Source organism: Myotis myotis, unplaced genomic scaffold (genome assembly GCF_014108235.1).
Source record: "Myotis myotis isolate mMyoMyo1 unplaced genomic scaffold, mMyoMyo1.p scaffold_m19_p_5, whole genome shotgun sequence".
Classification (NCBI taxonomy): domain Eukaryota; kingdom Metazoa; phylum Chordata; class Mammalia; order Chiroptera; family Vespertilionidae; genus Myotis; species Myotis myotis.
In genome coordinates this window covers 95,399,825-95,416,927 of record NW_023416357.1, presented here as the reverse complement: position 1 = coordinate 95,416,927, position 17,103 = coordinate 95,399,825, and the positions used below count along the sequence as shown (strand labels likewise).

Here is a 17,103-nt window from a genome sequence, read left to right as displayed (position 1 = left end):
AATGTTGTTATAATTAGTATTCATGTCTGGGAGCTAAACAGGAAATTCAGTAAACATTGGTAGTTAAAAGTACTGAGTATCACAATTTGAAAGGTTTAAAAATTTCTTTTAATTAAGGTACAATTACATACAATAACATAAACATATCTTGTGTGTTAGTTTGATGCATTTTGATAAATGTTCAAGATAGAGAACACTGTCATAAATCTAGAAAGTTTCCTGTGCCCCTTCCTGTTAATGACCCTCCACCACAAAAGCAACTATTTTTTTTAAAATATATTTTTATTGATATCAGAGAGGAAGGGAGAGGGAGAGATAGAAACGTCAATGATGAGAGAAAATCATTGATAGGCTGCCTTCTGCAACACCCCACACTGGGGATCAAGCCTGTAACCTAGGCATGTGCCCTGACTGGGAATTGAACCGTGACCTCCTGGTTTATAGGCTGATGTTCAACCACTGAACCACCCTGGCCAGGCAAAAGCAACCATTATTTTGCTATCTAATCCCATAGATGAGTTTTCTCTCTTCTTGACCTTCACAGAAGTGGAATCATACAGTATAATCTTTCGTGTCTGGCTTCTTTTGTTCAACATAATGTTTTTGAAATTCATTCACTCTGTTGTGGGAATTACTAGTTCATTCCTTATTAATGAGCAGCATTCCATTTTATGAATACACCATAATTTATTTATCCGTTTCCTTGCTGATGGACATCTGAGTTCTTTTTGATGTTTTACCATTATGAATAAAGTTGCAATGAATATTCTTATACAAATATTACTTTTGGGTATATGTTTACATTTCTTTGCAGCAAATACCTAGGAGTGAAATGGCTGGATCAAAAGGTTTGTCTACATTTTACTTTGTAAGAAACTGCTAAATACTTTTCCACTGTCGTTGAAAGTTTACATTGCCCCCAGCAATATATAAGATATTCAGTAGCTCCCTATCCTTACCAACACTTGTCATTCTTCTTCATTTTAGCCATTCAGGGTGTGCTAAGTGCTATCTCACCGATGTCAAAGGTGTTAAGCATGTTTTCACGCTTAAATCAATTTCCCACATTTAATTTCTTTTTGTTCTTTTCATTATTGACTTAAGTTTTTTATATATTCTGGATATGAGTCTTTTGTTCAATATCTATATATATAAAACTCTAATATGCAAATAGACTGAACGGTGGAACAATTGAACAACTGAACAACCAGTCCTTGTGACGTGCACTGACCACCAGAGGGCACGCGTGGAACATGGCAGGCATCGGCAGCAGCACCAAACCAAGGCAGGGCTCTGGTTTCTATCATCGGGGTGAGCCTCTGGTGGTTACTGAAAATTCTTTGTTCCCCATGCGCTGTGGTCCCACCAGGTGCTTGCACCTGTTGCTGGTGCTGGCCCTGCTCACACCCACTGTCAGCGCTGGAGCCGCCACTCGCTCCCACTACCGATGCCTGGCACTGGCCCTGATCGCTCAGTGCTGTCAGAAGGTGTGAGTGGGGGCTGCCGGCCCTGATCGCCCCTGAGGGCTTCTCCACCTCCTTCTGATCCTGAGGGATGATCAGGGCAGCAGCTGCTGCTTGCACCCACTGCTGGCATCAGCCCCAATTGCTCTGCGCTGGCAGCAGGTGCAAGCAGGGCTGGTGCCATCAGTGCATGGGAGCGGCAACGACAGGAGTGGGGCTGCCAACAGACAGGGGATAATAGCTGTAGCGGGAGGGGCCAGGTGGGGGTGCAGAGGATGGGCCGAGACCCGCCCCTGTGCCCACCGCAGCCTCACAGCCCACAGTTCCTTTCAAGGTGCACAAATTCATGCACTGGGCCCCTAGTATATTATCAAATATATATCCTATATAATAAAAGCCTAATGTGCAAATTGTCCCCTCGACCAGGAGTTCGACTGGGAGTTTGACTGCTCACTATGATGTGCACTGACCACTAGGGGGAGGCGCGGAACACAGCGGGTGACAAAGACACAGCGCTGGCAGTGGGCTGCAGTGGAGGTGCTGCCAGCTCCAATGGGCCCCAACGAGAGCGGGACTGCGGCGGGATGGTGGAGCAGGTGAGGGGGTGGCACCGTGCCAAGGTAGGTGCGAGTGAGGTCCAATCGCTCCACTGATCGCCCTACAGATGGAGACCAGCAGCAGCGGCGGGGGGTGGGGCTGCTTCCCAGCTCCCAGGCACTGAGTGAGCCAGGCAGGGGGCCCGATGACTCAGGTGGAGGGGGATGCGTAGGGGCCCTGGGGCCCAGAGCCCAGAGGTCAGCTGGGATCTGCCCTTATACTCCAGATGCTCACACTTCAATTGCCAGCCAGGCCTAGGGACTGCACCCGTGCATGAATTTTGTGCACCGGGCCTCTAGTGTGTGTGTGTATGTATATATATATATATATATATATATATATATATATATATATATATATATATATATATAGGGTTCAATATCTGTGATGATATATATATATATTCCCCAGTTTGTGGCTTACCTTTTTCATTTTTAACATGAAAGTTTTAAATTTTGACGGAGGCCAATTTATTACTTTTACTGTATGTATATTGCCTTTTGCATTCTGTTTTCTCAGATTACAAAAATATCCTCACATATTTTCTTCTACAAACTTTATACTTTTAGCTCTTACATTTCAGTTTGAAATTTATTTCAAAGTATTTTTATGTATAGTGTGAGGTCAATGTTTATTATTTTTTTCATTATGGATATCCTGTTGATCTAGTACCATTTATTAAAAAGACTTTCCTATCCCCCACTGTCATAATTATTCACCAAACAATGTGAATGTATATTTGTAGATCTATTTTCATTATTTCATCATTAGACAATATGTTAGTTATATGGTTTTCATAACCTTTATCAGATCAAGAGATCTACCTTCTTTATTGTGAATGGACATTGAATTTTGCCTAATGCTTTTGCTGCATCTATTGAGATGACCATATAAGTTCCTGCTTTACCAAGCTTGTATTCTTAAGGTAAATTTCTCTTATCCACGACCAGTATCCTTTTTAATATATTGCTGCATTATGACTACTAATATGTTGAAAAACTGTGTAGTTTGGTGTTATTTCTTTTTAAAATCTTGGTAGAATTCACAGTGAAGCCATCTAAGCCAAGGTTTGTTTTTTTCTTGTTGTTTAAATGGGCTGGTCTTTAGTTATGAATTAAATTTCTTAGCAAATTTAGAGCTATTCAGAGTGTCCATTTCTTTTTGTGTCTATATTGGAAAATTATGGGTTTTTCAAGTAATTTTCCCATTTATCTACATTGACATATTTGTTGGCATAACATTTTCCTAATTTTAATGTTGCCCGGCCAGTGTTGCTCAGTGGTTGACCATTGACCTATGAACAAGGATGTCAGGGTTCAATTCCCAGTAAGTGCACATGCCCAGGTTGCAGGCTCAATCCCAGTAGGGGGTGTGCAGGAGGCAGCCAATCAATGATTCTTTCTCATCATTGATGTTTCTCTCTCTCTCTCTCTCTCTCTCTCTCTCTCTCTCTCTCTCTCTCCCTTTCTCTCTTTGAAATAAATATAAATATATTTTTTAGAAGTAAAAATAATTTTAATGTCTGTGGGATATGTAATGTCTGTGATGATATCCCCTCTTACGTTTTTAGTATTGGTTTTTAGTACTTATGTTTTCCCTTTTTTGTATGATCATTCTTGCTAGGAATTATGAATTTTCTTAATCTTTTCAAAGAACTCACTTTTGGCTTTGTTAGATTATGTCTCCATATTGTGCTCTACTTTGTCAATTTTTACTCTTATGTTTATTATTTCCTTCCTTCTACTTCATTAGTGTTTACTCTTGTTTTTCTAGCTTCTTAATGAAGAAGCTTAAATCACTGACTTTTCATTTTCCTTTTTTTATTATAAACATTTAAAGCTATGAATTTCTCTCTTAGCACATCATCAACTTTATTGTTCAAATTTTGATATGTTGTATTTTCATTGTTATTCCATCAAAAATACTTTCTAATGTCTTTTTGAATTCTTCTTTGATGCGTGGATTATTTAGAAGAGTGTTCCTTAATTTCCAAAAATCTATTGATTTTCTAGATATATTTTTGTTATTAATTTTTATTTTAATGCTGTGGTGGTCAAAAAATGCATTCTGGATTATTTCAATCTTTTAAAATATATTTAAACTTGTCTTATGTAGGATTGGTCTAGTTGGTGAATTTTCCAAGTGCACTAGCAAGGAATGTGTGTTTTGTAGCTGCCCTATGTAGTCGTCAAAGTTTTCCAAAGTTTCATCATTTCCTTCTGGGAATCTGTCCTTAACCCCTACCCCACCCCGCCAAAGTCAATGCTATGGTTGTACAGTATTTTCTTCTGACCTTGTTAACTATAGTATGGTACCCACACTACACTCGGTATCGTCCTGCTCCCCTAGAGTCTCTCAGGTCTCCATCTGATGAGCAAATTGGAGATAAAGCTGCTGAAGTAATTTGGGGTCATGCATTGCTTGTCAAAAAAGACGAGATAACAATATAGGCTTCCTTTCAGTCTCTTTTATTTCATTCTTCATATGATATTGTGGTGACTAATTTGAGAGTTCAATTAGGGGGAAGGAGAGAGTGCAACCGGGACAGATACTGTCATTGTATGCATGACATCAACTGTAAATCCCTGTGAGGTCCCCCCTCTCTGGCTCAGGACGTGATTTAGACGGTATGTGAGATGATTGTTTCTCTACACAGTGATTTTTTATAGTTAATATATATGTACTAGAAAATGTGCTTTACAAACAATATAACCTTCCTTTTCAACCTATGCTTTATAGACGCGGCACACTTAAATTTTGGAAATTAGTTGATTTAAAATAAAAGACTAAGTAAATGAAAATATAGGGGTTTCATCCAGATGCTTAAATGTGTCAACATGAAACACAATTATGAGGTTTAGGCAAACTGGTGTGATCACTGCTATAGAGTCAACATCTGCTACTGCAATGATGTGAACAAAATCTCGCCGCCTTGAAATTATCCTAAGTCCTTCAAGGACCCTTGCTCCTGAGGGCTGAGACCCCACAGAGAGAGCAGCACACCATTAACAGTGCAGCCGGAGGAAGCAAACACTGCATCTTACAATATTTGGCTGCCTTGTTCCAAAGGCAGCTGCTTGGGATGGGACCTGGAGCAGCTCAATGGGAAGGGATTTGGGAAAAGAAGTAATTCGAGCCCTTGGTTTCCCAGGCTCTCTTCCCTCCCCTGCGTTCAGCACACAGGACACTCACCTTTTCCCACTCTCGGTCCTTGTTCAGCACAATCACCACCAGCCTGGGGTGCACCTGGTAGCCCTCCTCAGTGAAGGACAGGTCTTTGCCGTCCCATGTCACATTGACCATAAATCTAGAAAGAGGAAGAGAGAAAGAATGTTTTTAAGGGAAGAAGAAGACAGGTGTGAGACCAATGAGTGGATGCCACCATCAGGGTAACAGTGAAAAAGCGTACACTCACGACGCCATCCCCATCTCAAGCAGCCTCCATGTGTGGAAGGATTAGTACGCATGCCGGCACTGCCCCCTGACCAGGCGCTCTTCCATGAGCCTATACTCATTCTCAGAATGCCCACTCCTGTACAGGCTTTAGTGACTGACTGTAATTATCACATGAATGTTGTCTTTCTGTCCTGCCAGATCCATATACCTTGTTCAAATGACCTTAAAAAAGGATCCAAAAGCATGTTCTATCGTGTTTTAACAAGCTTCCCTAAAGGAAACTCATAAACCACATGACCCACAACTTCAAAGACATAATTTCCCCTCCATTCATTATTCATTCAACTAATATTTATTAAACATTTGCTACGTGCCAGGAGTTAGCTAGTTGGCTGGGAATAAATAAGGAAACAGACATGATCACTCTCCTCATGAAGCTGATAGTCTAAGGCTGTGGTCGGCAAACTGCGGCTCGCGAGCCACATGCAGCTCTTTGGCCCCTTGAGTGTGGCTCTTCCTCAGCCTTAGGAGTACCCTAATTAAGTTAATAACAATGTACCTACGTATATAGTTTAAGTTTAAGAAATTTGGCTTTCAAAAGAAATTTCAATCGTTGTACTGTTGATATTTGGCTCTGTTGACTAATGAGTTTGCCGACCACTGGTCTAAGGGAAAGTGTAGGCATTAATTGAGTAATTACAGATCTATGTCAGCGTTACAATGGCAAGGTGGGCGTGCTAGGTGAAAGTGAAACAAGTCATCAGACAAGACTTCTGTAAGGAAGAGCAGCTGGCCCTGAAGGATGAGTCAGCATTAACTGGAAAAGATGTAAGCATGTTCCAGGCAAAGGGAACATCGTGTGCAAGAGCCCTGTGGTAGTGCGTACGAGGGACTGAATGTAAACCTGTGAGGATGAAGCTGAGAGAGACAGGAAAATGCAGGATGTGGGGTGACTGAGATGATGCAAACAATGCAAAGCTTTTCAGGCCATGTTAAGGCGTTCCATCTGGTTTTAAAATAATGGAAGACAATGAAAGTTTTAATTAGGAAGGTAATATAATCAGACTTTGCTTGTATAACATGACTCGAAGGCTGTGTACAGAATGGATTTGAAGGGACCAGAGTGCATGTAGAGGGCTTGGTTACTGTGTACTTATTAGCCACGTTAGATATGATGTTGGCTTTGGTCCTGTTGTGGCCCTGAAGAAAGAGAAGGGAGAGTAGGAGCAGCAACCAATAGGACCAAGTGGAGGTATTCGGTGATGGATTAGATGTGAGGGCAAGGGAAATAGGTTATTAAGGACAACGCCTCAGTATCTTTCTTATATAATACCTCTGCAGTCAGCTTTTGGCATAGGTATTTTCATTGCAGGTGGCATCTGTCTGTCTTACAACACTCTTATCGCCACCACTCCTCAAAGCCACCTCGCCTGCAGTAAGGTTGACTCAGGTGGGGAGACAAGGCAGGGCTCCTCTCCCAGCCTTTGGGTTGGGAGTCCCCAAAGGTGCACATTTTCTTGCAACTTGAGAAAAACGTGATGTTGGCAAAGACTTCCACAAAAACACGCCACTAAGCAGACACTCAATGAATAAAGTATGTTGGATTGAAGCATTCAAAGACTTCCTAGACAGGCACAGTATCTCAAAGTCATAGCATTCTCTTGGTCTATATTCTTTTGACACTAAAAGTAGATAAAGTCGTAAAATATTAAAGAGGAATACTAGACCACAGAAAAATTCCAAAAAGACACATCGACCTAACTGTCTGCCCTAGGCCGTCCTGCTGAGGAAGATCTGGCTGTGTTGTGTGTGGCGGGGGAGAATCAGTTCTCCAATGGCAAGATGAAGGAACTGGGCAAAGTCAAAGAACTGGGATATACAAGGACTGTATATCCATTCAATGCACTAGAAGGGTCATGGGGCAGGGCGGGGGGGGGGGGGGGGGGGGGGGGGGGGGGGGTGTAGGAGATCAGGAAAAAAGGGTGAACATCTGTAATACTTTCAACAATAAGGACAAATTTTAAATAAATAAAAAGAAAAAATCATGTTTTTAAAGATAAGTTAATGGCATGGAAAAATGCGCAGTATTTAACGTTAATCAAGCAGAAAAGAGGATAAAGATAGGGCTTGTTTGTGCATGGAAATTTTATAGGTACTTTTTATTTTCTTTGTGTATCTTTGTAGTCTCCAAAGTTATGCAAATACTTTCCATTTTTAACAAAAATACTGTTTTTAGTATGAAGCACTGCTATTTTAGAAGCAGCAGCAGAGTAATCACTATTTTATTTGGTACATTTGAGGCATCTCAGATCATTTTCCAGTAAGAACATTTATTGATTCAACAACTATTTACTGAATGTCTACTATGTGTCAGGCCTTATGGTGAGTCCTATAGATAAGAAATAAAAAACACAGTGCCCGTCTGCCCTCTTACCTACATTCTTATAATTCAGTGACACAAATACATAAACAATAATCGCACTAGAATGTCACTTGTGTAGTGATGGACAGTAGTGTGAGAAGATGTGAGAACATGGAGAATGACCCCTAACTCAACCTCAGGGATTTAGGGAAGGATTCTTGGGGAATCATGAGGAGTGAAGGGATTGAGGAAAGTCAGGATAAAAGAATTCTGAGCAGGGGAATAATCTTAAGTAAAGAAAAATCAACACAGGGAGTGACATATGCGAGAGGAAGTAGAGACTAGCTTAGGAAGGCTGACGGGCAGTGGGATTTGTCTGGAGAGAATCTCTGAAGCCAGATCATAAGGGACCTTGGATGACACCCTGAGGGTTTGGATTTTGTTCAGAAGGCTGTGGGGATTCATGAAAGGTTTTAAGGGGAGGTATGATGCACTCAGATGTGTTGCCAATAGAAGCAGAAGTAAAAATGCTTCTTTGCATTTAAAGACAACCTCAACATTTTTGTTTACGGTTAAAAAAAACATTCATTATCTCGATAATCAGACCTGGGTTTTTGTTGTTGTCGTCGTTTTATCCTTTGCTGCTTCCTGGCTGTATTTGATGAACTGAATGGATGCGGTCCAGGCAGCACATTTAAGGAGTGTTCCACTTCACACTCCCTTTCTGAGACCCTTGAGAAGACAATTTGCATGGATTGGGAATTTGGTCAAGTTCCTCATTATCAGCCAGCTTTCAAAGTACTAACTGGGGTCTAAATTAAGCTATTTCCAAGTTAACTATTTTGGTTTTGTTCCCCATGGTTATTTTTGGCTCTATCACATTTTCTGGCACACCAATGAGCGAAATGAATGTTTGGTGGTAGAGTGTGTTGATAGATATTCACCAGAAGTGCCATCCATCCATTCACCCATCCATGACCATCAATCCCTCAATACATTCATCCACCCATCTAACAGACATTTTGAATACTTACTATTTATCACACCCCATTACCAAAAACCATGCTAAGAAAATAGTCCAAAAATAAGCAAATATACAGAGTGTCCCAAAAACATGTATACACACTTTAACAGCTGATAGCTCAATTAATGTTTCTTTCTTTTCAGCCAGACTAAGCTTTGAACAAAGGAAATCCTATATAATAAAAGCCTACTATGCTAAGTGTCCGGTCATCCATTCAGACAATCAAAGCGTAATAAGCTAATGATATGCTAAGGCTGCTCAACCACTGGCTATGACATGCACTGACCACCAGGGGGCAGACAGTTGACTGGTCAACCAGTTGCTATGATGTGCACTGACCACCAGGGGGCAGACGTTCCAACCAGTAGGTTAGCTTGATGCTGTTGGGAGCGAGATGGGCAGGACACGCCCTGGAGTCCTCCCAGGAGCCGGCTCCTCCCCCCGGCGAGACCCCACTCTTGCACGAATTCATGCACCAGGCTTCTAGTTCATCATAAAATGCTACTGGAAGTTTGAAACTCAGTTGAAGTACAAACACTGCCTTTATAATTATTCAAAGCTGATAACTCACTTAATTTCATTCCTTTTAAGTTCAACTGATTTGAAATAATGGGTGAAGCCAGACGAAGTTTTGAACAAAGGAAATTTATCCACTAGACTTTTTTATGGGGATACATACAACATAAAGTTTACATTATAAAACTGGAAGCAGTTGACAAACTAAGGGCACATAAATACCAAATGCAATGATTCTTGACATTTGTGATTCCATTGCTTTGTGTTATCAGCAGTGCCTGAACCAGAATGGCCATGGTTTTAAAAACAGGTGTTGACAAAAAAAATTATTCATTTCTGTAGATTCCTTTAAATTTTGAAAATGAACTGTATGTTAATAAACACTAACTTTATAATCATTCAAAGTGTGTACACATTTTTAGGAACACCCTATATATCTGCAACAGATAACTGCAATAAAGAACAGGAAGTGTAGCCCATGTGGCTCAGTTGGTTGGAGCATCATCCTATGCACCAAAATGTGGTGGGCTCAATTCCTGGTCAGGCAGGGCACATACCTAGATTTTGGTATGTGGACCAAAATGCACATGGTTGGACCGTGTGCAGAAAGCAGCTGATTGATGTCTCTCTCTTACCTCTCTCTCTCTCTCACTCTCACACACACACACACACACACACACACACACACACACACACACACTTTCTCTCTCTCTCTCCTTCTGTCTAAAATCAAGTTTAAAAAGAGCAATAAGTATAAAATTAGAGATATGTACTAAGTAGGCTGGTGAAGCACATGAGGAATAGATGGCCGATTCTATTGTGGAGGCCGGGCTGAAATGAGGAAACAGAGAGGCAGATGCTTGGGTTGTGTCAGAAAGAAGAGCAAGGGCTGGCCAGGTGAACGGCAAGGGGAGGGAAAGGAGATGCACTGCATGGAGAAAACTGCCAAGTCCAAGGCATAGAACCAGGAAACAGGACAGAACTCTGTTCATGGAATTTCAGCATAAATATTCAAAGACCACCAGTGTCCTTTCAAAGGCCACAGAACCATGAAACAGGATGGAACTCTGTTCATGGGATTTCAACATAAAGATTCAGAGGAAGACCACCAGTGTCCCTTACCTGGGCTAGAGAAAATCTGTTACCAAGCCACTTTGTAGCTGCTCCCAAACTCATAGTTAGGCCAGCTAATTCACTGAATTTTATTTTTATTTTAATTGAATCCAATGAGCTCCAAGCCAGGTGTTGTTATCCAACACTTTGAGATAAATAGAGTTCAGGTTGCATCTACCTAATGCCCTATATTTGGGTTAAACTGGAAAACTTTTTGATTATCAAGAGGTTTGGAAATACTCTATATGTTATCTGTTTGGAAAAGGCAGACCAGAGAACAAATGTTTCTGGTTTGACCTAGACATGTGTCTTGGAGAGAGTCATTCACAGGGCTATGTTGTATGAACTAAAGGCCACAGTCACCACTTTTATCAAGGAGCCAGCATGTGCTGTTGATACCCAGGTACCCAGTTGAATTTACTTCTTCTTTAATTCCCCATCTCTGTTTCCTCCACTCATTCCCTTTTCTCCCATTTGTAGTGCAATTAGATGGAATTAGCAGGGTGATTATTTAGATGCAATCACTCTTCTTCAGATTTTATGGGAATGATTATTCAGTGGTTCTCAGCCTTGGCTGCACATTAGAATCACCTGGGAGTCTTTTTAAAATCCTGATTTCTGGGCCTCATCCTCCGGAAATTCTGTTTCTTTGTTATGGGGTAGGGGCCACAACATTAGTAACAGAGAAACAGAATGTCCGGAGGATGAGGCCCAGAAATCAGGATTTTAAAAGGATTCCCAGGTGATTCTAATGTGCAGCCAAGGTTGAGAACCACTGGATTATATGGAAAGTCTCATGCTTCAGATTTTCCTCTGTTCCTTTAAAATTCAATATTCTGGATCAATGAGTCCATATACTCAGTGTTAATATTGTCTTCTTCCTTCTCTTTCTTTTTTATTAGGATCTTCAGTCCCTCGGGAGGAAAAAAACAACAACTCTAACACAGATTTTTGCTGAATGGTAACTTCATTATAAAGTTGGCAGGGAGCAAGTACCTATTACCTTCAATTCCCCCATCCAATTTCTAGGAAGGACAATCCATATTTCCTTGGGCTTTCTTCCCATTTAAACTTGTTCCAGAGCAAAATTCTTTACTAGGGAAATATCATTGCACACCCCATTGCTTAGTTCCCATTAACACCTGCTGGGCACTTGTATTAAACAATAAAGTTTTATCACTGGTTTGTTTACTTCTCAAAAATTGATAATAAATATTTAGTGACCAGATAAAATATGAGAAATTCTGGCTGCTGCTAAGCTTCAAATTTCACTTTTAAAATTTCTATCGGGAGCAATAAATACATGAAAGAAAGCTGGGAAAATGTAAGGGGGGGGGGCTCTGATGGTTTGCAGAGGGTCCGCTTCTATGTCATCATCACCCATTGATGGTAAAGTGTCAAGTTGTGTTTTATTGTGAGTGATATACCCAACACTAAACCAAAAAGTGTGCAAACCTACAGGTTCAGGCAAAAGTAGGTTTACAGTTGTTTGTATGGAAAATAAGATAATTAATAACTAATAATACAAGAATAAACTCTGTGGCTTGCATACCTACTTTTGCCCACCCTGTATATGACTTACATACAAGTTTCTTTTGGTGTCTAGTCTTAGGGATATGAAGCTAAAGTACAAGTGAAGGAAACATTACTTGCTTGCAATTCGTGCCCTATGATGTTGTGTGTGGGGATCAGAAAAAACACTGAGAAACAGGTAGGCCATTTTTCCTGTATAATTATGACTACCAAAAATTGGGCCAGAATGTCATGTTCTGTCTAGAACTGCACTGTCTAATTTGGTAGCCACCAATTACTGAACACTTGAAAACATTGTTAGTCTGAATAGAGATGTGCCATAAGGGCACGATACACACTAGACTTGGAAGACTTTGTATTAAAAAATTGTGTAAAAGAGTTCATGAGTAATTTGATATTGATTTCATGTCAAATAGTTTAGACCTATTGAGTACAATAAAATCTATTACTAAAATTAGTTTTACTTGTTTAAAGTGCTGCCAGAAAATGTAAGATGACTTCTGGCTCTTGGGAACTGTCTATTGGACAGCTGCTCTAGACTGTCTTTGGTGAGTGTGGTTCTTATGAAACCAATAGACAGTATGCATCATGCAGGCAGCCACTGCCTCTGCCCTGTTTAGTGCTGTAGAGTGTCTGGCACATAGCTGGTGCTGAATGAACATACTCAGGATGGATGAAAGAACAAACTGCTATGTCTACATCGTGGATGACAAACCGGCTCCACCACTGCCCAGATACGTCATTTTGGACAGTGTATTTAACATCCTCCTAGCTTCCATTTCCTTCTTTGTAAAAACACATCGGGTTAAACCATATGAACTAGCCATGACATTTCATGTGGCTTAATATAATACATACCTACCTCCCAGGTTTGGAGTGGGATTAGCGATAGTGCACATAAAATGCTCAGCACACTGCCTAGTACGCAGCTGTTGCCTAATAAATAGCAGCTAACATTTAAATTTTCAGTGCATTTTTTTTACTGTTTTTTTACCTTGCCATGTTTTCGAACACTCCACCCCAAATGCAAGCTGATTTTTCTAAAACCACGCTTACCACTGCCATTCAGTACACTCATGTCCAGGGTCCCTCTGTCCTTTCATCAATAGCCAACTGCATGTGGGCCCCATCAGCTCCTTCAGCTTTACTTAAAATGTCTCATTCCTCCAGATTTCTATTTTCTCTCTTTTGCCTTACAGTGGTAAGTCTCCTTTAACTTCCAAAATCTTATTATTTGGAATGTTCTCTAGACATATTTATTATTCGCCATTTCCCTTCAGACTTTAATTCTCTTACTGTTTCATAAATGCCACCATAACCCATTTAGTGTTTCTCAATTTTGGGTTAATTTTCCATCTGCTTTGCCATTTGCCACATTCCCCAGGGCCTTTTCCCAAATCACACTATCCCTTAAATACCTCTTTGAAGTGCTTTGGGTGTCACCATTTTTCGTTTGTCATTTAATTTACATGTGTGTTTTTTGTGTGTTTTTTTTTTTCAAAAGAGTCACTGGTTTCTTAACCTCTTTTAAGTTCTCAAGACACTATCATTTTTTTCCCGTGGTTTTGCTCTTCCCAGTTTTCTCTTGTCAATTTGAAATCCCCTCGCCTTTGCTGTCTCACTTAGCACCCTTGCATCTGCATTCCCTTATGGACATGAACCCTCCCCTCTCTTTAGAACAGAGTCATGGAGCTATCACCTTTCAGTTCCCAACTCCTGCACTGCCCCTTCCCCGGACACACCCTTGCACATTTCTTTTCAGCAAGTTCTGAACGAATGCACTTTCTTTTTTGCCCAGGGCTCAGTTTCTTATACTCCTTGGTGGTTTCCCATTTCTTCTGAACAATTATTGAAGGCATGACCACAGAGCTGAGACTTAAATGTCAGGATAGAAATGTAATAACTTGAACACACAGACCTGCATTTTCTAGCCCAGCGTCATTCAAAACAGACCCAGGAACTACATCATAAAGGAAAAGAAAGAACTGGGCTTTAAAAAAGAGGGGAGTATTTATTCTTTCAACTCCAACCTTACTGTGGACAAGGAAAACAAAATAATGTTAATTGTCCTGGCTGAGCAGTACTGAATTTTTTTAAAATAATTAGAACAGGAGATGGTATGATCCATAAGGCAGGGATCCTTGTTTGATCGCTGCAATTCTAAAACACCTTAGAGAATGTGTATCTTGCAAGAAGCTCTGAAAAGTATTTGTTGACTAAATGAATGAGCAGACAGAGGCCTCCAGGAAATTGCTCATCCAATGCTTATTTCCTGTGCAGCAACTTCAGACAGGCAATTCTGCAAGATGTTGGCTTTGGAATCTGAGAGCCTGGGTTATACTTCAGCTCTGTGGCTTTCAATCTCAGGCAAGTGTAAGTTCTCAGGGCATCCGTTTCCTCTTCTGTAAAAGTGAGGTTATAATAGCTACATCATTGTGTAGTTATAGGGATAAATTAGATGGCATTTAATGAGAAGGTATATAATGTGGCCGGCAAAGTGTTTGTCACATAACAAATGATGGTAGCAGTTGCCATGGTTTTACATACTTATCTTTTCTCCTCCTAAAATTTGAGATTAAAGACTTTCTTTTAGTTGTTGGAGGATTGTTGTGGCTGCTGATTACAGTCCCCCAAGGGAGACAATGAGCCCCGTAGGCCACCGCCTCCAAGGAAAGAGGAGGAGCTAATCTGAGAGCTCAGAGCCCTCAGTACCCCCAGACCAGGCTATGGCGCAAGGGTGCCAGCCTGCCCTGCACCTCTCCTGGTTTCTCGTCTCTATTCGGTGAGCACACCTCAGACAAAGGTGACTTTTGGGGACATGTTCCACATGCTGTCTTTTGTAATGCAACTTCTACGTCTGAAACCTGTAGTAAGTTAGGACAAAGCTTACTCTGTAAATATGACCCTTTCCCCTCTCAGGCCCTTCCCCAGAAGACAGCACACCTGAATCATGTGGCCAAAGGTTTACATGGGGAGCAGGACATATAGAGTAGGGTCTAAGATGCATGTCCTAACTCTACCACATCAGGAGTTATTGGAAGCCTGAGTGTCCATTACTAAAGTGGTTCTCAGAACCTCACTCTCCTCTCGTTCCTTATGTGTGTGGTTCTTTCAGGAACCTGGTTGGGGATCTGGACAATCTTGAAGTTCTGGATAGTATTTTGTAACACTCTCAAAATAGCTCCAAATATATCACCATTCACCTCTAACACCTGCCTCCTCTAATCGTTTGGAACTGAGATCAATGGAACCATCCTTGTAATGAGCATCTATTCCAAGAGAGCCAAAAAAAATGAGGTAATGTGAAAAGCAGTTTCTGTGAGCTCACCTGCGTCTATGCTTCCATATTAATTGGGATCGCAAACAGGCAGTTGTGCATAAATGTTGCCTCCCTACCCCCCAGTAGTTTATAGAATGAGATGATATGGGTCAATTCAAGGTGAGATTTTGTCCAAGCATTTCTGGGCATCCCACCCTGGAATATAGGCTCCATGAGAACAGGGCAATTGTCTATTTTGTTCTCGGTTGTATCAACATTCCAGAACCTGGAACAGTGCCTGGTGAAGCAGAGATGTTCAATGCATGTTCACTGAAGGGATAAAAAGTCTCCGTTCTTTGTCATGTTCTCTTGCCCTCTGCCAATGAGTCCTATTTTATCCCTTCATCCAGTGGATGTCAGTCTGTGTTCCATGGATCACTGGGGATCTGATGAGGTAACTCAAAGACAGAGGAGATGTTGGGGTGAAGGCACTAGGCTTCTAGGATTTCCACCTCTGTTTGAATCTTTAATATATTGCCCTTCCTTTAAGTTACTATTTGGGAAAAATCTACTGCTTGTATCAGCTATTTAAACAAATAAGCTAGAAAACAATTAAGAAACTTGCCCTTCATGCTGATGCACAGGAGGGATTCTGGTCTTCAAATAAGGAGACCTAAGATCTTGTCCCACCTCCCTGTATATGTGACTAATAGCAACTTCTTAAAGAAAGGGACTAAAATGTATTTGGCACCTAAGACCTGCTAAGTGTTGTACCAGATATTTTCCATATGTTCATGAACTTTCTCACCCTAAGTGTGGACTTTCCCATTTTACAGAGAAAGAACAAAGGCTCAGAGGCTTTTAGGTTGCTGCCAAAGGCTACAGAGGGTGTCAGACACTTGTCTGTCCATCAATATCCTCTCTCTCTCTTCTGCTTTAGGAATAGAAACCCCCATATTTAGCTGGCACATAGCCTTTTATCATAAACTTTACATTTCCCAGCCTTCCTTGGAGCGAGGCATGACCATGTGACTATGTTCTGTCCAATAGAAGAGAGAAGATAGGACATGTGTAACTTACAGGAAGTATCTCATGGGGAGGAAATGGGCCCTTCTCTGTTCCTTCCTCCTTCCTGCTGGCTGCGAGGCACAGACGTGAGTGCTGTAGCCCAAACAGCCACATCTCAGTCACTGTTAGGCAAAGCCACCAACTGAGGTGGCAGAGTCACAAGGCAGAAGCAGCCGGGGTCCCTGACACCATGGAGCACCACACAAGCGCTGGGCCACCTTTGAACTTCTTTTGCAGGAAAGAGAACTCAATGCCTATCTTGTTTAAGCCACTTTTATGTTTGGGGTTTTGTGTCACTTAAAAACAACATTAATCCTTGCTGGAGTAAGAGGTCGATTGACTATCTGAACCAAAATGGATTCAAAGACTTTGAATTAAGCTGTGCCAGCTATTTGGCTTCTCTGCACCTCAGTTAACCTTCTCTGAAAACTATGGGCATGGCACTACATATTCTTTGTTTCCTTCCAGCTCTGCAATATTTGATCCTATCTCCTGTTCTCCCTCCCAATATTTGGTCCTACCCCGACTCCTGGTATATGCTGTTCCTCTCCCTGAGAATGCCTTCCCTCCTCATTATGTTCAATCTAAACCTAATCCTTTTTTTTTTTTTTTTTTTTGGCAAGTCTAATTTTAAGCTCCATTTCTGCCACATGGCGTTTCCTGATAATCTTACCTTTTAATCCATACCTCATGTTATAGTCCTTAGCAATACGTCATCCCCTACTGTTCTAAGGATTTCCCATCCACACATTTGGTCTCACTAGAAGCAAAG

The 17,103-nt window shown here is 41.1% G+C and overlaps 1 protein-coding gene across 1 annotated transcript in view; it reads right to left on the bottom strand.

The window, feature by feature from the left end:
- GRIN2A (glutamate ionotropic receptor NMDA type subunit 2A) overlaps positions 1-17,103 on the bottom strand; it is a 176,728-nt gene that overhangs the window by 115,808 nt on the left and 43,817 nt on the right. The window contains exon 4 of the mRNA XM_036310006.1: positions 5,253-5,367. Within this exon, the coding sequence (XP_036165899.1) occupies positions 5,253-5,367 (115 nt within the window). The remainder of the gene's footprint in view (positions 1-5,252; positions 5,368-17,103) is intronic.